This window comes from Dermacentor albipictus, chromosome 9, assembly GCF_038994185.2.
Source record: "Dermacentor albipictus isolate Rhodes 1998 colony chromosome 9, USDA_Dalb.pri_finalv2, whole genome shotgun sequence".
NCBI classification, from domain to species: domain Eukaryota; kingdom Metazoa; phylum Arthropoda; class Arachnida; order Ixodida; family Ixodidae; genus Dermacentor; species Dermacentor albipictus.
The window spans coordinates 130,746,891-130,769,125 of record NC_091829.1 but is presented as its reverse complement, the minus strand read 5'-3'; the positions used below and the strand labels follow the sequence as shown (position 1 = coordinate 130,769,125).

The following is a 22,235-nucleotide window of genomic DNA, read 5'->3' as shown; positions in this document are numbered from 1 at the left end:
ACCAATGAGGTCGTTGCATACGTAGAACCGCGCGGGTTGGAGTGCTTTCTGCAGAAATTGGAGCTCCTTCTATACAAGCTTAATTGCGGAGATCGACCTCCAGACCCTCACCTCCCCCCTCCATTCGAGGTAGGACTCCACGTGCATCAGCAACGCATACCTACTGTACCTAGCATCCGTATCCTTGGCTTGCGCATCCAACAAAACGGCAAAAACACGGAGATGCTCAAGCAATTAGATACTCATGTACACCAAACCACTCGCCTCATTGCACGCATTGCAAATCGACATCACGGCATGAAAGAAAACAACCTTATCCGCCTGGTAACCACCTACGCCCTGAGCAGGATAACCTATGTTGCCCCGTACCTTAGCCTCAAATCAACTGACAAGCTCAAGCTCGATACCATGATCAAGAGGGCCTATAAACAAGCCCTACATCTTCCCATGTCCACCTGTAACGAGAAACTGGACTCCCTTGGCATTCACAACACCGTGGACGAGCTTATTGAAGCACAGTGTATTAGCCAATACGAACGACTCGCCAATTCCACTACGGGCAGGCACATTCTAGGCACCCTAGACATAAACTACACCACCAAATTCGGACTAAAAGTACCCATCCCTCCAAATATTTGCGCTCGACTAGTTATCCAGCCCATACCTTGCAATATGCACGCTGAACACAATCCGGAGCAATGTGCAGAAAGAACTAAATGGCTACAAAAGCGCTACAGCGACCAAGCCGCTGACGTAACTCACGTGGACACAGCGGAATATCTCAACCAAAACGCCTTGGCAGTAGTTGCAGTCGCGGGCTCGCAGTACCGCCTCGCTGTGGTCGCATCAATACTTACCACGCAACCCAAAGGAGAAGAAACGGCCATCACTTTGACCTACGCAGCTACCAATGCACACAGCATCATCAGCGATTCAAAAACGGCCATTCGTAAATACACAAGAGGGCTGATAGCACCCCAAGTGCTGAATATACTCTCTGGCACTCCTCCCTCAAGGCAACGCCACGTCCAGATCATCTGGACCCCTGGTCACTCGGGTCTGGCTGGAAACGAAGCCGCCCACGATGCCACCCGAGCTCTCGCACACCGGGCGCATCCTCCTTCTCCTGAGTCTTTCGATCCTAACAAACCCTCTGTTCTGCATCGTGGTCACGCGCGGGACCGAATGGTCACGTTCAGAGAAATCCTCCTCCACTACCGCAGAGAGTGGTTACGCTACCCCCCAGCACACGAAACGCTGAAATAATCTTAATACAGTAAAACCTCGTTAATTCGAACTCGGTTTATTCGAAATCCCTCGTAATTCGAAGGTTTTCGGCGGTCCCAACAGTTTGCATGCAAATTTTGCCGGATAATTTGAACAGCCAGTGTGCCCATATCCGGATAATACGTCAATTTAAACCATGGCCTCCATGATCCGCAACAAAAAAGTTAGTGTGCCAGTCTCTGAGGCCAGTATAGTTGCCGGAGTGGCAGCCAGGCGGCACTTTAAATCAACTTTCTGTTTCCGGCGAACGTTGTGCGCAGTTTTGTGGAACGTAGCGGCGGTAACAGTGAATTGCTGCGCACTGTCAATGGCTCCTTTACTAGATGCCTGCCGCGTTGTCCGGTAAACTCAGTTCCGTGCCCTCTCCCTTTTCTCGTCTCCACGAAAAGGCAACGAGCGCCTCTCATGACGAACGCCTGCAACTTACATCACGTGCTGCAGCAGATTACCGTGGCATCTGTCACCATCTCGGAGGCCCATGATAACGCTCGCTACGTTTATAGTCCGCCGTTATCGGCGCGCGGGCGGGCGGCGTTCGCGGTTAGTCATGCTACGTCGGTTGCGCTGCGCCAGCCGACATGCCATCCCCTCTATACTTGAACACGCGCGCCTTCAGCTGCTATCTTCGGAGCATGCGCAGAACGTTCGCCAAGTCGCGCGCCGTCCGCAAAAGCCGTCTGCGGAGTTGTGTTGGTGCCTTTTTCTTCGCGCGCAATGCATTGTGGTGCGAGAGTTCCGCCGACTCCGACGCGATGCCGACGCGCGAATGGCTCGGGAGCCATATCGGCACCGGGTCGGGGCGCGTCGGAAGCCGCCGGTTACGTTGGCTGCGCCGGTGCGCCCGACTTTAGGGGGGTCGTTTTCGCCGACGTGACGTAGCGTGCGCGCGCGTGGGCGTTACGTCGGACTAGACGCTCGCGCATATAACGCGCGCCGGTGGAAGTATTCAGCTGCCGCTGTCACATGCAGCGGAAATTGAAAAGGCAACTAGCGCCGCCTCAGGGAATTTATGCTGAACTAAGGGAAACACCACTACAATGGGAAAGTGAGCAACGTGGCGGGCATCTAGTAAAGGAGGCATCGGCACTGTAAACAGACTGAAGGACGCAGCCGCCGGTGCATCTAACTACTGCGCCAAGCAGTCACGCATCGATGACGTACTTAAAGTGACCGTTTTTTAGGCGAAATAAAGGTGCAGTGTTGATACAGTCACATTTCATACGTTTATTTTCCGTTTTTAGTCCATTTTTGATAATTCAAAGACCCGGTTAATTCGATGATTTTGTGCGGTCTGACGGACTTCGAATTAACGAGGTTCTACTGTACACCACTTGACGACTACTTCGGAGGTGAGCTTTTCTGAACCCTGTGCTATACAACCGTATTTACTCCGATGCATACTCCCCACTCTGCAAAGCGTGCAAGGCCCGCACTGACCTCGATCACATCATCTGGCAATGCCCCAAAGCCTCACTCACCAACACCTACAGCACTAACACTACACGCATCATAACTACGGCCGAGCAGTTAGAGACTTTGCTGCTCAGCTTGGGGCCCAAAGGAGCAGCTCTGGGCCGTCCGGATGGCTGAAGACGCCGCCAGAAAGCAAGGACTGGCCGCCATATGAGGAAGGGGGGGATTGGGGGTTAGTCTCCCAACCCCCACCACCCCTGGACCCCATCAAGGACATAATAAAGTTTTATCTCTCTCTTGGGTGTTTTGTGAAAGTGACATCAAGTTTTTAGATAATTCCATCACAGGTGTTGGGTTCAGGAGAACATTCATTTGGGCTAGATGGTGCATACTTGAATTGTCCTTGTCCTGTGTCGTTCTCCCCTCTTGTGTTCGTCTTAGTTGGCGCTGTTCCTTCCTAATTCAGGTGTTGGGTGTTTGAATACGACCCTGAAACAAAAAGGCAATGTACCATGTGGCACACCTCGGCATCTCCTCGCCCCAAGACAGCCAGGATGAGCAATTTAAAGGTTCAAGACCATGCTCATTGTTTACTTTGACGTCAGGGGACTCGTCCACCTTGAGTTTGTACCATGTGGTACAACCGTGAACACCAAAATCTGCGTGGAAGTGCTCAAGAGACTCAAACGAAGCGATCTTGTCCAGCCTGACATTGACTAAAATTGGAAACTTGACCATGACAATGTGCCAGCCCACACCGCCTTCCTTGTGACGAACGCCCTGGTCGATTCAACGGTGCCAACGGTTCCCCATCAGCCCTGCAGTCCTGATGTGGCTGCCCCAGACTTCTTTTTGTTTTTGTGCTTGAAAACGCCCCTGAAAGGACATCATTTCGGGGCTGTTGACAAAGTCAAAGGCTTGCACCACGGCTGTAAAAGACATTCCGGGGGAGGCCTACCATGGTGACTACAATGCCTGAAAATCTTACTGGAAGTGATGTATAGACACAGGAGGAGCTTATTTTGAAACCTTTTAATGTGTTGTATTGACCTGACCAACAAATTTTTTTATTTGACTCATTGACATTACTTTTCAGACAAACACCGTATGTAGAGAGGTTGTGCAGCTACCATCACAAGAAAACCGGGAAAACTGCTGGTTCAGAATGTTGGTACAGTATTGTTCACTGCATGCTTTCATGATGTAAGATTTCGCAGGCTAGCAGTTATTGAGCAACAGCAAAGGTGCTGCAATTTAATTGGAATATTCAAAGGGTAGGCGCGAAAATGTTTGGCGAAACGGAGCTGTACATTTATGTTGTCCCAGTCTAGTCATCTCCAACCATTTTAGTGCTGACCTGAATGGTGCATGCAGGCACCCAAGAATATCATGCTGCTGATGGACCAGGCACTGATCCACAGTGAGCCGTTTGGAGTGGCCCTGGTGATAGGTGCCTGGAACTACCCGTTGCAGCTGACGCTGTGCCCCCTCATCGGGGCCATTGCAGCTGGCAACTGTGCCGTGATCAAGCCATCCGAGCAGGCGCCGGCCACAGCCAAGCTTCTTCTGGAAATGGTGCCCAAGTACCTGGACCCCGTAAGTGCGATTCACAGGCCCTTCTTTGTGCTTCTCCCACCATGTAGGTGGAAAAGCTGCACTCCACATTTGGTTTTGCCATGACTGTAGCTTTGAAACAGCAGTAATCAAAGCCACCATTGGTGCCATTTTGATTATCTCGCAGCGTCGAAGCAGTTATCTCGTCATTCTCGCTGGTGGCTTCAAAGCATGGAAAGCATGGCAAGGGTCCGAAAAACAGTGCATAATTATTGTTCCCAAAAGTCAGCTTCACCTCAGTACAGCAGGTTACGGGGTCAAGTATATGCAATGTATTACGGTGAAGCATACTACAAATGGAATGGGGCTACTGTCACAGGATATGGTATGTGTTCTGTAATTATACACATGTGCACCTGTCGTCTCCTGTCACAGTACTATGAGCACCAAGATACCTAATAAATGTACTGGCTATTCAGTACACTTATTAGGCACTTCAGAGGTATTTCGGTCATGGCTGGGGCAATTTGTGCTCTTTAGGGCATGCTGCCCGATTTTTCAGACATTTCTGCAGTTCCTAGGGGGTCTTAAAAATTGTATGTTGACTGTAGAGCCCCAAAGAAGGTTTGGGCATGCTTGCTGTTGAAACTAACATGCCCTAGCAAAAGTTCTGATACGAAAACTAATAGCCTATTAGGTTATTGACACTAATACAGTCTGTTAGGTCTCTTAGTGTATTAAACTATGATCTGTTGATGCATTGGTCTATCGGTGTATTAGTCTAATAGGCCTATTACTGTATGAGTTTAATTGGCCTATTATGGTATTAGTCTAATGGGCCCATTAGCATATTAGTCTAATAGGTGTATTGGGGTCAAAGCAAATGTTGCAATGCACCAGCTGCATAACAAAAAAAAAAGAGGTAGAATTGCAAAATTTCCTAGAAGCATTTATTAGCACGGCATGTACTTTTACACATTCCTCTTTCGAGATCTTCATCAGGTCATCAATTTTGATTGCCAGAGCTTTTAGTCCACTTCGTCCAGAGGACATCCTTTTGAGGAAATGGTCAAGAAAACCTGGGGACAAAAATGGACACATATAGAAACATTTAAAAGCAGGGGCGCTAGTTCTACCACTAAAAGTGGAATATTTGCTTCCAAATTGGAATAATGTGGCTCCGCAGTTACCAGACTAGTTTTATAATGTGTGATATGCTAGCCCAAAATGCTTACTATAATGCAAAATGATTCTACCTGGCATGACAGAACAAATAGAAAGCACACAAAATCAACACAATATGTTCTGTGTGTTACATCGAAACTGTAGGCAGATAAGGAACAACTCTAGGCAGAAATATTACACAGCATTGTCAGAAACAGGCATGTCATTGCTGTGACGTGCACAGCAGTCGGCCGAATGACACTGTACTGAAGTATGTTCACTGTTGGGATAACAAAAAAGAAAACAACTTTACACTGTACTAGAAGCATGAACAAGTAGAATAGAATTTTAATATTCTACTTATTGTGCCAGAGAAAGCACTGCACATTGATGCGTGCTGATGGGTCCACAAAACTGTAAAGCACAGGGGCAAAAATAGTTGTCTTGCTTTGCTTTGAAGTCGCAACAGTATCAGAGGTGAGACTATTTAAGTATACTACTGCATGAATAAGATTGCACAGGTGCTAACACCGCACGTTTCTTAAAAACATTGTTCATTCGCTTACAAGCATGCCTTGCCTTGACCTGGAAGCCACTAATGCACATGTGCTTTGTACAGCTACGTCTGACTACGGTTGTGGTTTTATGTTGTTTACCCCCCGTTGTGTTCCCTTCTCAGCGACGCTGCTCTTTGATGTCAATAAATATTATGGCCTTTTACATGTGATAACACGTTATCAAATTAGGTTTTAAATCTAACATTACTTTATGCAGACTTCAAGAGAAGATACAAGACTAATGAAACTTTAGTGGCAAACAAATATAGTTGGTGCCATTTCGCCACCGTTTGTAAGCTCACTGGGCACCATGGCTCTGCCTTGCAGAGTCACGTTACATAGGGCTCATGTCGGAGCTAATTCGAGGAAGACCGAGCTCCGGCAGCATTGGGTTTTGAACTCTTCTTTTTACTATTTCTCATATCATGCTGCATAGGCTGTGCAGCAGGGCGCCAACTTCCTCTTTCTTGATGGGCGCTGCACACGGAGTGACTTGTGGCCTGGGCGCTACAGGGCTCTCCCCCACAGAGCCCTGTAGCCAGAGCCCAGTGAATGTGCTTAGATGTGATGAAGGGAGCAGGTTGAGTGGAGAGACCGTGGGCATAAGAGCCGCAACATAAGCAGGTTTGAGTCAGTCAGCAGCTGTTGCTGTCCAGCGTGAACGTCTTAGGCACACGATGGAGTACACGGAATGGTCCATCGTAGGCCGGGCTAAGAGGTGGACGCGCGTGGTTGCCAAACAAGTACATGGCTGCATGAATCCGTATCCTAGCTGAAAAATACCAACCGGTAGTGTCGGTCCGTAGGAATTACAGGAGCAAGGTCACGAAACGTGGTGCGTAGCTCCCAGATATAGGCAGAAGCATCATGGTTGCGAGGTGGCGACAACGATGCAAAGAATTATCCAGGAAGGCGCAAGGGAATGCTGTAGACACGTTCAGCCGAAGCACAGCCTAGGTCAGTCTTCAGTGCTGATCGGATTCCCAGAATGACGAAGGGAAAGTGGACGAGCCAATGTTCCTTTGGCTGATAAGTGGCGAGGGCAGCCTTCAGTTGTCAATGAAGTCGTTCCACCATGCCATTTGCAGAAGGATGGTAGGCAGTCGTACGAATTTGTAGAGCGCCCAGGATGTTGGCAAGCGTGGTGAGTAGGGCCAATTGAAACTGGCAACCTCGGTCAGTGGTGATGACAGAAGAGTATCCAACATGCAACACCCAGCCGCTCATGAAAGCCATAGCAAATGCCTCTGCCATAGTGTCTGTAATAGGAAACGTCTCTGGCGGATGAAGCGATCCACACATGTGAGCAGGTAACAGGCACCACGTGATGATGGGTGCGGGTCGACATAGTCGAGGTGGACGTGGGAAAACCTCGTGTCTGGAGGCCGAAATGGGGAATTAGACGTGACAGTATGGCGGTGAACTTTAACACAGTGGCATTGAAGGGCAGATTCGTGCCCAGCAACAGACATCTGCATTGGTGCTAGGCCAAAAGAAGCGAGTGGTGACTAGCATCTGGGTTGCAAGAATTCCAGGGTGGTTCGTTTGCTCAGTTGATCAAAAATTGCATGATGAAAAACTAAAGGCATGAATGGTCGAGAAACACCAGTCGTGTCTCGCATGTTATCAATGCGGAAGAAAATAGAAGCGGGCACTCAGTGAAGGACAGGGACGTGGATGAGGAACGAAGGCAATGCAGCTCGGGGTTGTTGCGCTGGGCGACTGCCAGCTCCACCATGACAACTAATGGTTGCGCTTCCTGGGCATCAATGCGAGAGAGTGTATCAGCGGCAGCATTTTCTGGCCCATGCACCTGACAGTGATTCACTGTGAACTTTGACAAAAAGCACAGTTATCGGATCTCCCATGCAGTGTAGTTGCTGTGATTCCGACAGAAAGCAAACGTCAGGGGCTTATGGTCTGTGACGACCCTCCAGAAAGTCCCGGCCCTCCAGAAAGTGGCGAAAATGCTTGATGGCGAGGTACACCACAAGGAGTTCTCGACCGAATGGGCTGTATGTATTTAGCTTCAGGTGGCTTCACTTTTTGCAAGAAATGACCAAGAGGCTGCCAACTAGGTACGTGTTGCTCAAGAGCTGCACCGACTTCCATGCTTGATGCATCGGTGATGAGACGAATTGAAGCATCAGGAACGGGACGTATGAGCATGGCAGCATATGCCAGCGCCTTCTTGGCATAAAAGGGCGATGGTTTGGGCTAGTTGGTTTTCCATGAGACTGTTTGGTGCAGCGTGAAGTGGGACAGGGAACACAGGAATAAACATCAAGGCCTTGTTTGGTGGCTTCAACCCATCTACCTGCCACAGCATCAGGGTTAGCAAGATCGTGAGATCTGAGTGGTGCAGGCAGGGCAGGCTATACCAGGAGGCACTGAATCTTCAACCACAACAAGGAGACCAGTGTGAAGTTCTCAGGAAAAGGAGATGGCATGAATATTGTGAATATTACTGCGGCGGCTGCATTCTTTGTGCCCTTCAAGCCCACAATACGATGGAGTGGTCCCCACCCTTGCTGGGACATCACCCTTTCGCACTTTGTTCGCCAGATGCTCGGCCGTGGACCTAAGTATGGCATGAACCTCCTGAGCTGTTGGCCGTCGTACATTGTGTGGCCGATCTCGCCCCCACTGTGGAAGCTGACGGAAGTGTCGCAGAAGGTGCCGACACGCTTCTGTGGGGTAAGCATCGGAACAGAATGACCCCAGTCTGCAATCGGAGACAATGAGAGACCTTCCTAAGAGACAATGAACTGTGTGTTGTTCCTTCCAATAAAGAATGCGGGTTTGCTGCCTTAACGTTTGACCTGTCCAAAGAAAAAGCCCAGATAGCCATTAGCTCAGTATTTCACTGATGTACTGGCATGAACTTATCAAAAGTGAAGACTAGGGCGAAGCAACTTTGCCGGGAGTTAGATTTACGTGCCTTGGAATAACGAATCGAGAAAAGCAAGAAGGTGGACTTAGAAATGTTGTTTTCGGAAAAAACTCGTAAATCGGATGTTTCTTTCCGAGTCATCATTTCAGAAAGAGGAGCGTGGCAGAAAGAATTGGGTTTGTTCCTACAAGAAAATCTGAAGTCATCTGCAGAAAGCCCGTTTTTGATTAATAACTCCCAAGAGTGTTTTCTGCTCCAGACAAGCTTTGTTCAATATCAAAGAGAAAGAAACAAAAAGCCCAGTGTGAAGTAAGGCACTGTAACCGTTACATGGATTGTGTACGGGGGTTGTGTACAGAATCCCATTGAAATGTGGTGAATGCTGTGTCGATCAGACCGGCACGTCAGACAGGTGTGTGAATGATCGTCTGCATGAACATGCGAAGAGTGTTAAAAATGGAAAAGATTTCTTAGCCCTGCATTACAGCGCATGTGGATATGCCCCTCTGTTCGGAAAAACAGTAATTTTCACACACAGGGACGATCGAACACGCATCATTGCTGAATCGGCTGGCATGGCATGTGAAGTATGCTCGTACATAAGTAAGCCATCCCTGGCTTATCACAAAGGGAGTTGGCATTCTTACACAATGGCAGTGCGACCAGTGCGCGGTGATTGCAGCTTTATTTTTCATGTTTATTTTTTCTATTTTATTTATTATTTTATGTCTTCTTCCTTTTGCTTTCTTTTTTATATAACACCTTGTATCGGGCAATAATATTTCAGTTGACAGTAAAGCACTTGTCCTCTCTTATTCCTGTGATCTCTGTCTCACTTCGCACTGCACCAAACAGTCTTCTTGGCAGTCGCAAAGGTAGATGCAGCGTCCTCAGTCCACTTAAGTGGCGCAGTTGGATCTTTTTTGATAGCCAGTAGGTCGATCAGAGGCTTCAGGAAATTCGCAGAGTTCAGAAAAAAGTGGTGATGAAAGTTCAGTAGGCTCAGGAATTCTCCTTAGTCTTATTAGGCAAATTGAGGGTGGAAAGTCTTGAATTCTCTTCACTTTGGTGGCGAGAGGCCGGATACCTTGTGGGGTGACAAGGTGGCCTAAGAACTCTATGGTAGCGACGCCAAAGAGGTACTTGTTCAGATTAATGACAAGACCGTAATCATCAAGTCAGTGGAAAAGGGTGTGCGGGTGAGTTTTGTGCTCAGGGTCAGACGGGCTTGCGACGAGAAGATTATCAAGGTAGGTGAACACGAAGTCTGGACCTTGTGTGACTTTCTTTATAGTGTGCTGAAAAGTCTGTGCAGTATTGTGCAATCCAAAAGGCATACTCACATACTTGAAGAGGCCGAAAGGGGTGGTAATGGCTGTTTTCGGAATGTCTGCAGGTTCTACAGGAATTTCATAAGCTTTCACTAAGTCCATTTTAGAAAAGATTGTGTGCCCAGCCCAATTCGATGAGAAGTCTTGTATGTGAGGAAGTGGATAACGGTCTGGTAAGGTGTGGGTGTTCAGAGCGCGGAAATCCCCACGTGGTCTCCAGTCGTTCGGATATTTCTTTAGCACCATGTGGAGTGGCGATGCCCAGTTGCTTTAAGAGGATCGCACAATGCTCAGTTCAAGTATGTGCTCAAACTTGCGGTGAGCGATGGCGAGGCGGCCTCCAGACAATTGCCAGGGCTGAGTAAAGATGGGAGGTCCAGTGGTCACGATGTGCTGAGTGATCGAGTGCTTCACCAGTGACTCTGTGGTATGCGGCTTCGTAAGATTGGGAAAATTAGTGGAGATTTTTGCATATGCCTATCTGCACAAATTGCTGGCATGACACTAACCTGGGCTCTTGTGTTCAGGAAGCAAACGCCACTGATCTTGTCAGAAACGTAGAATAGGCATAATGTCCTTCAACCAGTACCACTTGGCGCCGTCAGTGGCCAATCACAGCATTTCCCGACCAGGAGCACGGACGGGTGCACTTGTGAGCAGAGGTGCCGAATACGGGGTGCTACCAGCACATAGCTGTAGATGAGCTGTCGTGTTGTGCATTGGATGATTCAGCATTGGATCAAGCATTGGATCAAGACCTGATCGAGTGCAGGCACCGTAGCCTGCACTTGATCAGGTTGCACCCAGACACGCTGACCTGTTTGGAGTGGCGGTAAGTCTCGAGCTCCATGATGCCTGTTGTAGTTGTCGGCCTGCTTCTGCTTGTAAGTCACATCCTTGGCGACGACTTCTTTCGTTGGGGGCCAGTTGGGACATGGCTGGGAGCCTTGCTTTGGGATTCTGGTTCTGAGTTGACGTCCCATCAACAGCTGGGCTGGACTAAAGCCATCGACTCCTGGAGTGTACCGATAGCTGAGCAGAGCCAGATAAGGATCCTTTGACTTGTGAAACAGGTCCTTGATAGTACGCACCATCCTCTCCGCCTCTCCGTTCGATTGAGCGTAGTGTGGACTGCTGGTCCTGTGGTTAAAGCTGTATGACGCTGCAAACGCTGCGAACTCTTGCGACGAGAACGGTGGGCCATTGTCTGACCTGACTTCTTGCGGGATTCCATGGCGGGCAAAGATGGATTTGAGAGCGTCAATGACTGCCTGAGCTGTCGTACTCCTCAGGGTCACCACCTCGGGAAACCTTGAGTAATAGTCCACCACCAGGATGAACGACTGGCCGTTGGGGTGGAACAAGTCCAATCCAAGGAATTCCCAAGGATGTCCAGGTAGGGCCGTGTAGAGCAGGGGCTCGGCAAAGTTCACGCGGGTGGAAGCGCACTGTTCACAGTTGGCAACGAGAGAGGCGATGTCTGTCGAGATACCGGGCCACCAAACTGACTCCCGAGCTAGGGCTTTGGTCCTCTTGATGCCCTGATAATCTTCATGCAACAGCGTCAAGACCGCTGGCCGAAAGGACGATGGGATGACTATCCGGGCGCCTTTCAGCAGAACACCGTCGCAGACGTAGAGCTCGTCTGCCACCGTGGCGTACTTTGAGAGGTGCAGTGGTATCGTGGTCTTTTTAGGCCAACCATTCTGACAGTATGAAGCGAGGGTTTTGCACTCACCATGGGACTCTTGTGCCTGTCGCACGTCTTTAGGGTTGAGTGGCAAGACTTCCGACATGCAGCCGACTACCTGTGCTGCAAAAAGTTCGATAGTGTCTAGAGGAGTGGGTGGCTTGTAGATGATGCGCGACAACATATCGGCTGTGGCTAGCAGCTTTCCTGGCACGTGCAGCATATGGAACTGGTATCGCATGGTCTTCAGCCGTAGTCTCTGAATACGAGGCGGCAACATGTCCAGTTCCATCTTGCCCAGAAGTGAAACGAGTGGCAGGTGTTCAGTCTCGACGTCGAAGGGGATGCCACGGACGAACTCGTCGAACCTTTGGATAGCCCACGTCGTCGCCAAAGCTTCTTTTTCAGTCTGGCCGTAACGCTGCTCGGTATCGGTCATTGACCTCGAAGCGAAGGCGACTGGGCGGCGCTCTCCTGAGGGTTGCACCTGTAGCAAAACTGCGCCAAGTCCGAATGAGCTTGCGTCTGCAGACACTGTCATGGCGTACGACGGGTGGTACTTGGCCATGCACCTGTCTGACGTCAAGAGTTCTTTGATTTTCTCGAATGCTGCCTTTTGCTCGTGCTGCCACACCCAACTCACAGACTTGTTCAGTAAGGCTCTGATGGGAGCTGTGACGTCCGAGATGTGTGGCAAGAACCTGGCAGGACGGTTCACCATTCCGAGCAGCCTTCTAACGCCAGCGACATCCGTTGGGGCTTCCATGGCTTTGACTGCTTCGACCTTGCCCGGATCTGGCCTGATGCCCTGTGCTGAGACGACAACTCCGAGGAAGGACACCTTGGGCACCCCAAAACGACACTTGTCCTGGTTCAATGTGATACCTGCTTTTGCAAGGCGAGATAGCACCTGGCTCAGTCTGACGTCATGTTCCTGGCGGGTGCGTCCAAAAACCAAAATATCATCTATCATATTGGCGACTCCTTCTTGGCCCTCCAGGATTCTTGCCATCTGCTTTTCGAAGTACTCTGGTGCGGAGGTGATGCCAAAGGGGAGACAGCAGAAGCAGTATCGGCCATATGGGGTGATGAATGTCGTATGCTCTTGGGAGTCGTCAGAGAGCTTCACCTGGTGGAAGCTTGTGGTCGCGTCCAGCTTCGAAAAAACTGTTGCATCGCCGAGAAGGCCAAGGACTTGCTCGACATTTGGCAGAATATGTCTTTCACGAAGGACGACCTTGTTGAGTTGTGTTAAGTCGACGCAGAGGCGGTAGGAACCATCACCTTTCCGGACGACGACGAGACCCGAGCACCATGGCGCTGGCTTGTCGACCCTACGGATCACGCCTGCGCTTTCCAATTTGTCCAGCTCGCGGCGGACAATCTCGAGCAGCGGGATGGGGATCCTGCGAGGTACGCTTAGCGAGAAAGGTACGGCATCGGGTTTCAACCGGATGTTGTATTCATCCTTGAGGGTGCCCAATCTATTGAAGAGCTCGGCGTGCAGCGTCGCTTTTGAAGTCTTGAGTTGATCAAGAAACCGAACTACTTGGAGGGCTTGGAGCGCTGGCAGTCCCAGAAGAGGCACAGTGAGAGACTGGATCACGTAGAGACGCTGACAGCTTGCTTTCCCTTGCCACTGAAGTTGTGCCACATACGAGCCCAGCACGCGAAGTGGCTGTCCTCCCAGGCCAGTGAGCAGAGTGTCGACTTGGTTGAGTTTGGCAGGCAAGGTAGGAAAGTCGCTGGGAACAGCAGATACTTCGGCTCCGGAGTCGACCTTGAACTGCGCCATGTAGTCGTCAACGGTGACGTCGACGAACTTTGCCGAGGCGGGCGTCGCGACGGCGTGCAGGTGAACGGAGCTGAGCTTGTACTGCTTGAACTTCCGCGAGCGGCATACTTCGGCAAAGTGGCCTTTCTTTTTGCAGAAGTTGCAGGTGGAGCGACGGGCCGAGCAGTCTGAACGCCGATGAGGCGCGCAGCCGCAGAATTCACATGTAGACCGCTCGCGTGAGTGCTCTGCTAGCGGCTGCGGCGAACGAGGCTTAGCGGCGGAGTGGCGGCGAGAGGGGAACTTGTTAACTTTTGTGGCGTCGAGGTTGAGCTTACGGTAGTGCTTGTTGCGGTTCTGAGGCAACGCCTTTTCCCTGTTGGCATCTTCGGATTGGCGGGCTTGTGTCCAAGCGTCCTGGAGTGTCAACTTCGTGTTCCGGCACAGCTGGTCCGAGAGACGGGAGTCGCAGAGGCCGACGACGAACCGGTCGCGTACGAGCTTTTCCTCGACGGCAGCTGACGGATAGTTACAGCGCTTAACCATCCTGCGCAGTTCTGCGTTGTACATGTTTACGCTTTCGTCAGGTAGCTGAACACGTCTGTGGAACCGTGACGCTTCGTAAAGCTCGTTTGCCAGGTGCACGAAGTGCTCAGTTAAGTGGGTGGCAATGGCTTGGTATGAAGCGAGCGACTGGGCGTCGAGCGAAAAGTCTCGAGAAGCGGTCGGGCCTCCGGGCCCATGCTGTACAGTAGCGAGCGTACCTGCATGTCTTCCGACGCTTGCGTCAGTCCTGAAACTGCTGCGTAGTCTTCGTAGCGGCTGAGCCATGTCGCCCACGTTGGCGGGTTCGCGAAGTCGAATGGTGCCGGCAGCTAGAAGTTGACGCCGTACAGTTTCGGCGGCTCGCCGGTCTCGAGGGACATCTTGGTGCCTGTTGGGACAGCTGTGGCGACCTCTCCAGAAGGGATGGGCCAGGTCTGGGGAGGTGATAACGTTCGCTAAGACGTTGGTGACGTTCGGAGGTAAGGAGGACAGTCGATGTAAAAACTTTTTCTATGGTGATGTGCCAGAGATGGAAGTGTGCCTCGACCTGCAGGAGCCAGGTGCTGAGGCTGTTGCGCCAAATTGGTGGCAGCTCCGGCAGTGTTGGGTTTTGAACTGTTCTTTTTATTATTTTTTATATCATGTTTCACATGCTGTGCGGCTGGGAGCTAACTTCCTCCGCCTGGATGGGGTGCAGAGCGAGTTGTGGCCTGCGGCCCGAGGCAGAGGGCGTTACAGTTCTGTTACCCAAGTTGGCCTGACGATTGGTTTTGAACCCGGTTCTCTCACCACGGTAGCCTGATGCTCCAACCATTAGACCATGGGCTACCGCGTGACCCAAGTAGGCGGGAAAGCAGTTAGGCACACTGACAGGCAGGCGGACACAATGCGTCCAAAATGTCTTTGAGGTAGCGTAAGCCTGCTAATCGCATTAAAAAAAAATTATTTGTAATGTGTCACGCAATAGGTCTTTTGGGTATGCTTTTGCACAGCTATTCATTTTAAACAGCTCACACCCAAACCCTCCTAAGTTATTCTTTGCACATATGTTTGTAGATGCTAAAAGACGGTCTTGCTTTACCGCGCTTCATGCATGTAGAGTGGGATTGAACATGGCGCACTGTAGCAGGTGATGAATTTTCCACTACTCTATACAGAGCGGCAGGTGAGGAGAACATAGAGGCAGCCTAGGCAACACAGAGCCAGCCTATGCACCCACATCTGATTGAAATAGGTCATATGCTTCCCGAATTGTCCGCCTTCGTGGTGAGTTGCCATCATGGTCAAAGCTCTGTTATGTCGGGAATCCTTTCAGCACGAGTCCTGAGTGCAGCATCCATCGCACAGCCAGTGTCCATGTTGCTGACATACTCGCACGAGCAAGCATAAAGACCACATTTTGTTCGAACCTTGGAAGTTCTGTAAATGCCGTAGAATAAGTGCAAAAATAAATGTGCTGCTTTTGCAAATATGAGAAAAAACAACTGCACACATCAGCCATCTAGCACACTGTAGTCTACGTGGTGTCTACGCTCATACTAGACCCTTTGGTAAAAAATAATTTTGGTAATTACTTCTGATAGGTGCCATATTCGTTGCAAGGCATCCCAAGGCTTCAATGAAAGGTAGCTAAGGGCCCATTTAATGTTAATCACTTGATAGTGGTCATAACTGCATCAACAGTGAATGCCATTGATGCAGAGGAGTTCGACATTCAGGCTTAAATGAAAGGTAAAGCACTCAATGTCATACCAAAATTACTGTGAAACTACATGCATAGCGTTCGTGTGCATCACCACGGTCTGGGATCTAGCAACGCAGTGAACAGTGCAGACAACGGGTGGTGTAAAAGAGTGACAGATGTGGTGGTGGATCATCATCTGCACTGTGTGCCTCGTTCAACCAAAAGCTGCCTAGTCCACCTTTGAACTCCTGCTGTCTACCTAGTTGCCGACAAGTTTGTTATAAAGCCCATGAACCACGTGTAAATTTTCCAAGCACTATAGAGCATGGAGTGAGTGTCAGTTTATTCATGATGAATCGCCTTATAAGTTTATGCCTGCAGATAAATGATGGAGCTAATAGTGCCTGTACAATGCTGCACTAAACAGCATTGTGACATGTTTGTCACTTGCAGTGAAATTCAGTTTATTGGTTTCTATTGTATTGTAAGGAATGGATAGGCCGTGTCAGGGATGTTGCCTCAGTAGGCTGTATCGGGGATGCTGCCTCAGTAGGAGTACATGAAATGTCTTGTGCATGCTGTAGAGGGTGTTGGGCACTAGGGTACAGAAATGACGTGATCAAATGCACAAATCACATTTCATCAATGAGAGCAGCATTCCGGGCAAGTTGGTAATCCATTGCTTAAATGATATTGCGCGACATAAAAAACGACACGGACGTGAAAGAAGACGCTTGGTGTGTCGTCTTCTTTCACGTCCGTGTCGTTTTTTATGTCGCGCAATATCATTTAAGCACATTTATTCGCACACTATAAAGCTTACATGCCTAACTTATGTGACAGATACTGGGGGACCTACAGTGTTATCCTGAAATCGTGCTTGCTCCCCATTTCTATTGGGTATGTTGTGGTCAAAGGTGGTGGGTGCATATAAGCATCTCTCTGTCTTGTTGGTAGAGTCTCCTTGTGCCATTTTTGGACCTTGCGTGTTGGATATGGGGCCTCCATAACCAAGCAAGCATGAAATTTCTGCAAGAAATTGCATACTATCTCTTCTCGTGATCACCATTTTGATAGATTATACCTACTATGGCAAAGTGGGCTTAAAATGTGACCATTCCTACTCGGGTAGACAAACATACTGCCAAGCTACACCTCTCTGAATGTTGCTCGCAAGGCTACATTTAATAAAGGGCAAATCTGACTTCGACCCCTTTTTTTTTTCACTTTATTTCCTTAAAGACCCTCATGTGAGGGTATTACATAAGGGGTGGGACACATATAGGTTAACAACAGTATACAGAAAAATTTTGAACGAGTTATACAAACAAAAATGATTATTGTGATGCAAGCGCACGCGTAATTTGGTTAAGGAACATAGATGGGCATGTGATGGCAGCAAGTTCTTGGGGAAGGTCGTTCCAGTCGCAAGCAGTCCGGGGGAAGAATGACGAAGCAAAAGTTTTTGTGTGTGCTCGTGGTCGAGACACCTGCTTCTGATGTCCGGTGCGGAGAGAGAAACGTGGTGGGGGAGGGCAGATGTAGGGTTCCTGTGATAGCTCGGAATAAAAGAATTCATGAAATAAGCCCAAACTAGAAATGTGGTGATGAAGTGCAAGAGTAGGTAGGTTGGACTGCGATTTCAGAGATGATATGCTGATATCAAGAGTACGAGAAATGAATGAATCTAGTTGCCCTGTTTTGAACTGATTCAAGTGAATTAGCAAGGTATACTTGTTTCGGGGACCAGATGGACGATGCGTATTCTAATTTTGGTCGAACTAGTGATTTGTATGCGAGTAGCTTGACATGCAGGGGGGCTGAGTGGAGATGACGCTTTAAGAAGCCAAGCGTTTTGTTAGCAGATGAAATAATATTCGCGATATGGCTATTCCACGTAAGATCATGACCAAGATGAACACCGAGACATTTATACGATTGTACAGGGTCGATAGGAACGTTAGAGATAGTGTAGGGAAACGGGAGAGGATTACTGTGACGGTGGAAAGATATATATTTGCATTTGTTTATATTAAGTGTCATTAGCCAGTGGTTGCACCAGTTTTGTACCAGATTTAGGTTATTCTGTAGGGATTGTTGGTTAAAGGTGTCAGTAGCTGTTTTGTAAATAACGCAATCGTCGGCAAACATCCGAATATGGCAATCTAATTTCTGAGGTATCCGCCGTGGTTGCTCAGTGGCTATGGTGTTGGGCTGCTGAGCACGAGGTCGCGGGATTGAATCCCGGCCACGGCGGCCGCATTTCGATGGGGGCGAAATGCGAAAACACCCGTGTACTTAGATTTAGGTGCACGTTAAAGAACCCCTGGTGGTCAAAATTTCCGGAGTCCTCCACTACGGCGTGCCTCATAATCAGAAAGTGGTTTTGGCACGTAAAACCCCAAAATATTATTATTATTAATTTCTGAGGTAGGTCAATAATATAAATTAAAAACAAAAGAGGCCCTAGGATGGATCCTTGGGGTACCCCTGAGGAAACTGGTAGTAAGTTAGACATTTGTTTATTAATGATGACTGATTGGGAGCGGTGAGTCAAGAATTCTTTAATCCATGCTAGTATGTCACAATGCAAGTTTAGGCTGGAAAGTTTCAGAAATAGGCGGTTATGGGGTACCTTGTCAAATGCCTTAGCAAAGTCGAGGAAGATTGTGTCGGTTTGGAAGTTAGCGTCAAGGTTGGCATGCAGGTCGTGAACAAAAATGGCTAGTTGAGTCTCACAGGAGTAACCTTTACGAAATCCATGCTGTGATGAATGAAAGAAATTATTTGAGTCCAGAAACTGCATTGTTAAAGAGTAAATGACGTGTTCTATGAGCTTGCAGGGTATGCTGGTAAGTGATATGGGGCAGTAGTAAAGTGGTGAATCATTTTTACCCTACTTGTGGACTGGGATGACCTTCCCCACTTTCCAGTCGTGGGGTATGATACCTGTAGAAATGGACTGCGAGAATAGCAAGTATAAAAACTTGGCAGACGTGTGGCGAGTGTTTTTCAAGACCTTTGTGTTGATTTCATCAATGCCGGTAGATGAAGAAAGTTTTAACTTATCTATAAGAAGGGACATGCCGGTTTCTGAGAAAGTAACGGCTGGCATTGCAATTGTGGGGTCACTGGCTGTCATGAGGGGTGGGGGTTTTTGTTCTTTAGTGAATACAGATGCGAAGGCAGAATTAAATATGTTAGTGCACCCAACGTATGAAATCACACATCCAGAATCGTCAGTCAGGGTAACAACGCGCGAAGATTGGGAGTTTAAAAGCTGCCAGAATTTAGTCGGGTTATCTGTAAGTATGTTTGGCAGATCGATGTGGTAAAAGGAACGTTTAGCGTTTTTTATTGCGACCAAATGCGCCTCTTCAGCAGCATAATATTTTTCCCATGCGCAGTCTGTTCTGCTCAGTTTAGCACTATGGAAAAGTTGTTTCTTTTTATTTTCTAATCGTCCCAGAGTCTTGGTGAACCATGGCTTGTGGCAGTTAGCGCGGAAGTAACATTTGGGAATATATTCATTAGTCAATTCATTCATTTTATGTTTAAACATTGACCAGTTTGTGTGGATGTCTTGTTCGTCAAATGACCCCTGATATGATGGAAAAAAGGCCTCATAGTTTCCTTTGTTGTAGAGAGAAATTGTTTTTTGGCAAGTTGCTTTTGTTATTGGGGTGAAGTTAAAGCATGCATGAATGACTTTATGATCGCTGATTTCACGGAGATAAGTAATAGCGTTGAGGCTGTCGGGGTGGCTAGATAGTATGAGGTCAAGAATGTTGGCAGTATCTCCGGCGATGAGTGTAGGCTGGGTTACTAGTTGGGCTAGGTTAAAAGTTAAGCAGACATCCATAAATTCACGGGATTCATCCTGGCTAAAAATAAGATATTTAGGGGCACACCAATCTATGCCAGGATAGTTAAAATCCCTCCCAAAAAGAATGTGTGCCTTAGGGTGTCTAGTTTTAAGTTCGTTTAAAATGTTGTGCAGTTTACGGGGGAATTTGGGGCTATTGTGAGGGGGTATATAACAAACGCCAATTAATATAGATACTGGTGTGGTGCGACAAAGGAGCCATAATATTTCAAGGTCTGATGAGATGTTTATGCGGGAACACTGTAGCTTATTGCTTGTAGCAATAAGGACGCCACCCCCTCGAGAGTTTGTGCGATCAGTGCGGAAAAGATTAAAGTTAGGTAGGTTACAAAGAACTTCAGCGTCGCTTATATTATCAGTCAGCCAGGTCTCTGTCAAGATGAGCAGGTTGCCGCCCGTTGAAGACACGAGGCTAGACACAAGATCGCTCTTTGGAAGCAGGCTGCGTATGTTGGTGTAGATAACCGAGAGCCAAATATTCTCTCGAGGAGCGGAATCGCAAAGATTAGGTTTGTGACGATGGTGAGGTAAGCGCTATGCTATTTCCGTAACTGTTTCTGTGGCAGCATCGAAGGTGTAGCGTTTCTTTCCGAGAAACAAAGTCTTGTACCGCAGGGAGAACGGTCCGGTTTTTGCTTTTGCAAACGCGACAAGGTGTTTGCGTGCTTTACGAACAGGAAGGGAAAACTCTTCTCCAATGCTAAAATTGGTTCCCTTTAACTTAGGCCCGTTTGAGAGGACAGTTTCTTTTGTTTTAGAGGACAAAAATTTAGCTATAATCGGTCACTGATGGCCATCTTCGTAGCGGCCCAAACAATGTGCACGCTCACTTTGACATGGGTCCAAGGTTATCCGTAATTTGTCATGACAATGGCGGATTAGCAATTCTTCTGATTCAACAAGCGTTTCGCGCGAATTAGAATCCGGAAGGCCATAAAATATCAAATTGTTGCGGTGGGACCTATTTTCGGCGTCATCTAACCGAGCTTCAAGGTTAGTAACAAGAACAGCAGTCTTAGCGGATACAGACTGGGCAGACTGCAGATCGGTTTTGAGAGTTGAGACACCCTGGAAAACATTTTCTAGATCTGCTGCGTGCTTGCTCAAATCAGAAATGGTGGTGTCAATAGAACGCATCTGATGTTTAAGGTCTTGTACATTGGTGATTATTTGGTCCTGACCGGTTGACGACGTCTCCAGCTTAGCAAGAACACGGTCCAATCTGTCAGGACCAGGGTTCGTCTCTAATCGCCTGACAAGAGCAGGAGGGATTTCATAACACCAAAACATTCACCAGCGACGCAAATGCAACACTGCAGGCTCGGCAGCTATACCAGACAGTAGTTATTAGTTTTTTTAGCGAAAAGGCAGCATGGTTTACTGACCTGCATTGCGAAAGTCAGTGGATGAGAAGGCTGTGTCATGGCACAGTCACCGAGCCCACAAAGCGCAGGCGGGAGGCGGTGCTCGTTATACGCTAGCAGGAACGATGTTGTCGCTGCCGACTGCGCTTTCCATCGGATGTCAAGGATCCAGTGAGGGAGCGCGGCTTTCGTCGACGCTTCCGAGGTGCTCAAAACAAGGGCTCCGTAGTTCCCGTTGTAGAACGGCATTCTCAGCTGTGGTAGGACGACCGAGGAAACGTTGAAGAGTACCGGCAAGACGTAGGCGAAGGTAGGCACGAGTACCTGCATTGCGAAAGTCAGTGGATGAGAAGGCTGTGTCATGGCACAGTCACCGAGCCCACAAAGCGCAGGCGGGAGGCGGTGCTCTTTATACGCTGGCAGGAACGATGTTGTCGCTGCCGATTGCGCTTTCCATCCGATGTCGAGGATCCAGTGAGGGAGCGTGGCTTTCATCGACGCTTCCGAGGCGCTCAAAACAGGGGCTCCGAAGTTCCCGTTGTAGAACGGCATTTCCAGCTGTGGTAGGATGACCGAGGAAACGTTGAAGAGTGCTGGCAAGATGTAGGCAAAGGTAGGCAGTAGGCACGAGTACCTGCATTGGGAAAGTCAGTGGATGAGAAGGCTGTGTCTAGGCACAGCCACCGAGCCCACAAAGGAAAAAGTGAAGTTGCTACAAAGGAAACCCGTACGGGTCCCTCAAAAGAAAAGCTTCGCAGTTGAAGCAAAATTCGTCTGGGTCCAGGACTGGAACCTAGGACCACCGCCTTTCCAGGACAGCCGCTCTACCATCTGAGCTAACCAGGTGGCTAGCAGATGGCAGGGCGAAGTCGAAGCAAAGGCAAGAGTTTGACAAAATAGTGTTGCGGAAACTCGCAAGGTGGCAATTCTTTCCACCTTCTGGGTTTCCACAGAACTATTACTTCAAGGCTAAATTTAGCTCCAGTAGTGTCATGCATGGTGTGACAGTGGCACCATGTGTGCACGTGACACATGCATGATCAAATGATGTCTTCTTTCTTCTATGCAAAAAATGCACCCACGATTACGATA

At 48.7% G+C, this 22,235-nt stretch overlaps 1 protein-coding gene across 5 annotated transcripts in view; it reads left to right on the top strand.

The window, feature by feature from the left end:
- Positions 1 to 22,235, top strand: part of Aldh-III (Aldehyde dehydrogenase type III) — a 224,632-nt gene that overhangs the window by 39,493 nt on the left and 162,904 nt on the right. For all 5 annotated transcript variants that reach the window (XR_011508491.1, XM_070525383.1, XM_070525379.1 and 2 more), the window contains one exon: positions 4,075 to 4,296. Coding sequence is in view for 4 of the 5 variants with exons in the window: in XM_070525383.1 (XP_070381484.1) it covers positions 4,075 to 4,296 (222 nt within the window). In the remaining variant the exon portion in view is untranslated. The remainder of the gene's footprint in view (positions 1 to 4,074; positions 4,297 to 22,235) is intronic.